The sequence below is a fragment of the Octopus bimaculoides genome, chromosome 8 (assembly GCF_001194135.2).
Source record: "Octopus bimaculoides isolate UCB-OBI-ISO-001 chromosome 8, ASM119413v2, whole genome shotgun sequence".
NCBI lineage: Eukaryota > Metazoa > Mollusca > Cephalopoda > Octopoda > Octopodidae > Octopus > Octopus bimaculoides.
The window spans coordinates 14,744,380-14,751,759 of record NC_068988.1 but is presented as its reverse complement, the minus strand read 5'-3'; the positions used below and the strand labels follow the sequence as shown (position 1 = coordinate 14,751,759).

General features: G+C 33.1%; 1 protein-coding gene across 7 annotated transcripts in view; it reads left to right on the top strand.

The window, feature by feature from the left end:
• Positions 1–7,380, top strand: part of LOC106867173 (F-BAR domain only protein 2) — a 189,726-nt gene that overhangs the window by 90,782 nt on the left and 91,564 nt on the right. For all 7 annotated transcript variants that reach the window (XM_014911966.2, XM_052969958.1, XM_052969957.1 and 4 more), the window contains one exon: positions 5,841–5,932. In XM_014911966.2, coding sequence (XP_014767452.1) covers positions 5,841–5,932 — 92 coding nt within the window. The remainder of the gene's footprint in view (positions 1–5,840; positions 5,933–7,380) is intronic.

Here is a 7,380-nt window from a genome sequence, read left to right as displayed (position 1 = left end):
CACTGTGTGGTGACCACAACTGAGAGCAATAGTCTAGGCGGCTCAGAACAAATGTCTTCCATAGAATCAACATGACTTTTTGATCCCTTGTACGGAAAGTCCTCAGTATCCACCCTGCCAGTTGTCTGCACTTTGCTGTCAACTTGACAATGTGCATGTGAAATGATGCATCACAACACATGTTGATGCCCAGATCTCTTACTGTTTGTGGTTCTGGGATTGCAGTACCTCCAGGCCCTGTGTATGCCAGTTGGGAGGTACTTGTGGTCTTGTAGCGCAGTACTTGAAATTTTTTTGCATTGAACTGCATATTATTTTGCTCTGCCCACTCATATATTGCATTTAGGTCATTCTACAGGCTTACAATATCATCAGGATTCTTTATTGCCTGAGATATCATTGTGATTATATATATATATTCATACGTTTATATGTATATATATTTACATATCTATATATATAGACAGGGATATATTTACATGTATATATATATATATATATATATATATATATATATATATGGAAGTGTGTGTATTTAAAAGTTTGCAGTTCCCTTTGTGTTGCTTAAGTAGGCTGTCATCTCTCCAATTACTTTCGCATAGACTTTCGTAGAATCTTGTATATTGCAGGCCAGCTCATTGTCTCCTACTTCAATACAATGGGCCACTCTACCAACCACTTTCCAGTGTCCGGCATGTCTCTACACTATGGATCTACATAGTCAAAGGAACTTAAGGACCAATATATTGTATTTAATGTCAAAGCGTGGCACTGATTGGTTGAAAACAAACATTTCTCTTTCTGCTTTTCCACCGACACGTAACACAATAATTCCTGCTTCATTTTTGAGTTGGATTTTTCTTTCCATTTCACTTACTAACAGCTTCTTCTTCCCCCTCTTTGCACAGGCATCCTTAACGTTACTTATTACTTTTCCTGTCAGCTGCCTCTAGTCATTCTGTTAGAAAATATATAAATCACTTATTCTTTTGTCTTATTCTTTTTCCCCTTATGTATCAACCCCAAAGAAGGACTTTATCCCAAGCATAGACTCTACCATGTCAAGAATATTCTATAATTCTAAGGTTCTAAGCGTTACTTCTATACAAAAAGTATACATACCATACATATATATATATATATGTATCTATATATGTATGGTATGTATATTTATATATATTTATATATTCCTATATTTATACATATATTTAAATATTTATATGTATATATATATATATATATATATATGTAGTTATATTTATGTAGATATATGTACATCTATTTATATATATATATATATATATATATATATATGTTTATATGTATATATATTTACATATCTATATATATAGATATACAAAAAAAAAAAAAATTCCTACAGACACAAATCTCCACCAGTTTCTTAGGATTCTATTTTGCCTCAGATTATTTAAGGCATAGGCTTGGATGTGTGGTTAAGAATTTTCCTTCAAAATTATGTGGTCTTGGGTTCAATACTGCTGCAGATCACAGTAGACATGTACTTCTACTTGGACTGACCAATGCCTTGTCCCTGAATGAGGTGGAAACTTTGTGGAAGCTCATCACACATGTGTGTATAATCGATGATAGAACTGGTAACTGCTAATATCTTTTATTATGGATGTTCATTAATTCTTCCTCTCTGAAGATGGAATAGTTGGCTTATATGGTAATTTTTGCTCAATGACCTACACACCATATGCATATCTATTTTAGATACACACCTGTAAGAGCTTTTGTGCATTATTTCTTAGTCCCTTATTTTCTCCAAGAACTCTGTAATTATGTTTGAATTATAAATTAAATGCTGTTACATGATACCACAGGTTTTGCTTGTTCATTCTTTCTTTCTAATCTCTCTCTCACATTGGGCAAATGTCTTTTACTATAGCCTCAGGCTAACTAAAGCTTTGTGTGTGGTTTTGGTAGACAGAAAAGGAAAGAAATCCATCATATATATGTGTGTGTTTGTGTGTCCCGCCATTGCTTGACAGTTGTTGGTGGTGTGTTTATGTCCCTGTAACTTATGGTTTGGCTAAAGAGACTGATAAAATAAGTAACAGGCTTTAAAAAATATAAATATGTACTGGGGGTATAATTCTTCAAGGTGGTGCCTCAGCATGGCTGCAGTCTAATGGCTGAAACAAGTAAAAGAATAAAAGAAAATGCATAAATTATGTAATGCAATCTATATTTAAACCTGCATTACACAATACAATCTGTAGTATATATATATATATATATGTATTTAAAACAATGATAATTTAAGACAATGATAATTTATGTAAGATGTTTTTTGTATATAATATACATGTTATTATAATGGATGAAGGGATGATTATTGAATGGTTATTATTTTGATATTATGATATTTTTTAAAATAATTTTTCTATCTTTATATAATAAGTATTTCATATTAATTCATTTGGTACTTATTGTTGGTTGAGATATATATCTAATTATTGTTCTACTTACGATCTGACGAGTAGCTATATTTTTGAATAGAACTTATTTTCGATAATTTCAATTGATTTTAATCGATTTAAATTTCTTTTCTATTTGAAAATTGGTTATGAAACACGTGTAATCTTTTTATTATATTTATCTTATGATATTTACTTTACTTTATATTATACTCATTTATTGTGCTTTTAATTATTAATTTTTCTATATGTGATAGTGGATTTTCATCGATGAGTTCTTGAAAATTGGTTATTTTCCCTAAAACTATATATTTTATATATACTTTATCTATAAGGCTCAATTTAATTTTAATTTTTTATAAATTGATTTTAATTGAGTTTTTTACCTGTAATTTTGGATTTTGTCCCTAATATTATTATTATTATATATATATATATATTTACACACACACACACACACACACACATATATAATATAAGTTACTCATTATACAATCTATACATCTGTAAGATGTATCTATATATGTATATATATCATCATCATCATTTACTGTCTGTTGCTCATGCTGGCATGATGGACGGTTGGACAGTTTGACCAGGGCTGGCAGGCTGGAAAGCTGCACCAGTTTCCAGTCTGATTTGGTGTGGTTTCTATGGCTGGATGCTCTCCCTAATGCCAACCACTCCAAGAGTGTAATGGGTACTTGTGTGTGTGTGTGTGTGTGTGTGTGTGTGTGTGTGTGTGTATATATGCACAAACATGCAAATCACATACTTCTAATGCATATAATACAATATATACATAACTTATAAATTAAAAAAAGCGATACATATATGATAAATAGTATAATTATAATGTAAATCATTAAAAATATGAAATACACATATACAAAGAAAATATAATGAAAATATATTGGTGAATATATTCATCATTATGATAGCAGTATGTTTTGTAGTAGGCTTTATAAGATGATATATATAGAATGTTTCTCATTTAAAACATTTTTTTTTATTGATGATTGGTGTGCATTGATTCAAGGATTTAATCCATCTGTAGTTGGTATTGTCTCAAAGGTACTGATCTTTATGTCAGTATTTTGAATCCAGTTCAGTCTTTATTTAATAATATGTAATCTTTTGTCTTTATTTAATTATATTTAATTTTTTGTCAGGATGTTAAATTTCGCTTCTGGGCATAGTTGATATTTCTTTGTTCCATTGATATATAGGATGGGATTTTTAGTGACTGACAAATCTATTTTAGTGTTATTGGTATTTTTTGCATTTAGAGTTTCAGGAAATTTACCCAGTTGACAGCGTTTTTGTCTTTTGGGTACTGAAAAAATAACAAGTGTTGCATATACTAGCTTTTACATTAATTCACTGTCTTTATCATCAGTTGATGAGATTTTGTTGTGGTATATCAATGCATTACCAAGGCACCTTCCATTAAAAAACCAAGAAGTTTGGATGTTACAATTCTACAGAAATGGCAGTTCAAATCTGAGTTTGTTTTCATATGATTTCTTTTGTTGATCTTTAATGTTGAAGAGGTGAATTCTTCAATGCAACTATAGCTAACCTTTATTGTATTTTGTTTAAAAAGTTTGTGATATTTGCTATAGTTAATCCTTTCAATACCAACATAACTGACATTGCTTGAAATTTTCATGATCCTAGATCACCAACCTGTCTGAAAACATTTTGAATTACCTATAAATTTTGTTACTACTTAATGATAACATGGTCAGGTACCAGAATTAAATGCTCCCAGTGCAATCTGTAATGCAATTGATAAATAAACCGAGACATTGTGGTACTGAGAGAAACCTTTCACTCATGTCAACGACATGACAACCACTCTAGGGTTGATGATATGAAATGCTCCCAGCACACTCTGAAAGTGGTTGGTGTTAGAAAAGGCATTCAGCTGTATGCCAAAACAGAACATACGTGCATGATGTGATCCTCTGAGCCATCTAGTAGAACAGTATTTTCAAGTGGATAAGTGGATCTTGACTTTGATAACCCATTCTGCTTGTTAAGCCAACATGGAAAGTAGTTGTAAAGTGATGATGATTTTGCATACATGCACGTGAGCACACACACACACACACACACACACACACACACACACACACACACACACACACACACACAGAGACCAGAGAAAATCATCATCATCATAATCGTTTAACATCCGCTTTCCACGCTAGCATGGGTTGAATGATTTGACTGAGGAATGGCGAACCAGATGGCTACACCAGTCTCATCTGATTTGGCAGAGTTTCTACAGCTGGATGCCCTTCCTAATGCCAACCACTTCGAGAGTGTAGTGGGTGCTTTTATGTGCCAGTTACACGATACTCATAAATTCATTTGTTTATTGTCACTAATTCTAGAGGTAGGGTGAAGCTTCCGTGACAAATGTTTCTCATTCAGACACACACACACACACACACACACACACACACACACACACACACAATTGCAGTATGAGAAAAATATGGTATTTTTTACTGAACTAATGTATTATTCCTATATGATTGCTTAATCTGCTAGAAATAGCAACCAACTCTTCCCTAAATTGCATTCTATCATGTTAGAATTGTATATGTTGAATAACATGATCCTGGCTTTGCTGTGTATAGTGAGAAGGCATGATGATCATAGATGCCTTTGAACATGTCTGTTCAATGAGGGCAAGTGTCTTTCTATTGCAGCCTCTGTTCAACCAAAGCCTTGTTAGTGGATTTGGTTGACAGAAACTGAAAGAAACCTGTTGATATATTATATATGTGTATGTTTGTCTCCCACCATCACTTGACAACTGGTGTTTGTTTGTTTATGTCCCTGTGGCAGTACAACTAAATAAAACCTTCCAGGCATTGCCCCAGCATGGCTGCAGTCCAATGAATGAATGAAGTAAAAGATGTAAGATATTATTTAGCTGGTATTTTGAATATAGATTAAGAGGAAATTTTGGTGAAAGGCTTTAATTTAGATCACTTTAAAATAAGAAGTTTATATCGTAAAACCACACGTGACCTTAGGCATGTTGGTTTCAAAAGGTTGAAACTGTTATTTGCTTTTGAATAATTAACATTATTTATATTAAAAGTGTTTGCAATGAATTTATTGTTTAATGTCTTAGTAGCAAATTACCCTGATTGGATTGCATCTGTTTTGAGAAAGAACCTATTTAAATGGACTTGAATAAACATTATTAGTGGAATTAAGTTACTTTTCATTACAAGCTACTCTCTCCCTACTTTTGCAGTTTATAGAATATTCTTTGTATCTTTAAATGTTTTATTTTTTAATTATTTTATTTTTTATGTTAAAGGACTGTTCATTTGCTAAATTTCATTTGTTATTTTAATTTTGTCTCAACAGGGGGAGAAAAACAATGGCTTTTTTGTGCTTTATCATAACATGAAACATGGCCAAACTGCTAGCAAAGAGTTTATTGAGTTTTTGAGAGAGAGGTAAGATTACAGTTTTTATTTCATTTAAAAATTTGTTAAATTTTTGTACAAACTTTTTCTAAATGAAAACACATTGTTACCACATTCCCTAATGTCTGTCTTCAAATCAAATTATAGCTTTACTTTTGGTGAAGTTTTGATAAGAATTGCTTTTTGATTTGATTTTGTTGAAAAAAAAATTTTTTAACTATACTAAAATAGCAGTTGGGAAGTGGATTGGTAGGCTTTTTTAAGATAATTATTTTGATAAATACTTTTGAGAACAGTAAAAGGAAAGTATAATTTTTATTAAACATGATGCTATTGAGAATGATGGAATGCTGTTTAGAAACTGGTGAGGGTTACAGCAACTGACTGATTAAAGCATTGACTTACTGGCACAAAGTTTATTAGTTCAAACCTAGCTACTATTATTGCTGTACAACTAGGTGGCGAACTGGCTGAGCTCTCTGCACTATGAGTTCAAATCTTGCTGTGGTCATCTTTCAGGAGTTGAAGTAACAGTCCAATGAAGAGGATTAATGGAATTGTTACAGCATAAAAGCACCCATGCTGGTGGCACATAAAAGGCATCCATCTATAGAAACCAAGTCAAATTCAGACTGGAACCTGGTGCAGCTCTTCAGCTTACTAATTCCAGTCAAGTTGTCCAACCCATGTCAGACATTGAATGATGATGATATCGTCCTCATCCTCCTCATCATCATTTAACATCTGTTTTCCATGCTGGCATGGTTTGGACTGTTTGACATGGAGCTGGCTAGCAGGGAGCTCTCCAGACTCTAATAAGTGGCACCAGCCTGAAGGGACAAACCTGTATGTGTGGAAGACTGGTTTTATTTAGCTTGACATGTCTCATCAAGTACAGTAAATCGCCATGTCTCTCAAACACAACACACATACATATTATTTGCTTTTCTAAAATAAGAACAACCTGTTCTTAGTGGCTATAAAGAGCAACTCGGTGTCCATAGCTGAAGATGTGCAATGACACAGAAATGCATATGTCCTACAGTTTAATGACATCGTTCATAGTTCAGTGACGTTTTTCACAGTGCTACATAAAAAGCACACAGTGGCTGGTGTTTAGAAGGGCATCTGAATGTAGAAATCATACCAAAGCAGCTCTCTGGCTTGCCAGTTCCTGTCAAACCATCCAAGCCATGCGAGCATGGAAGGCAAACTTTGATTGATGGTAATAATGATGGTGATTGTCTATAAGGATAATTTTTCTCTCCAGACAATTTCTGCTGTATGATGATGATGTTCTTCAATGTCGGAGTTTACATGAACATAATAAATGTGATTGTACACGCCTATATTTCATTCAGTGCTACTTAGTATGCTCCCTTCCTCTCTCTTCCTCTCTCTATCTCTCTCTCTCTCTCTCTCTCTTTCTCTCTCTCTCTCTCTCCCTCTCTCTCTCTCTCCCTCTCTCTCTCTCTCTC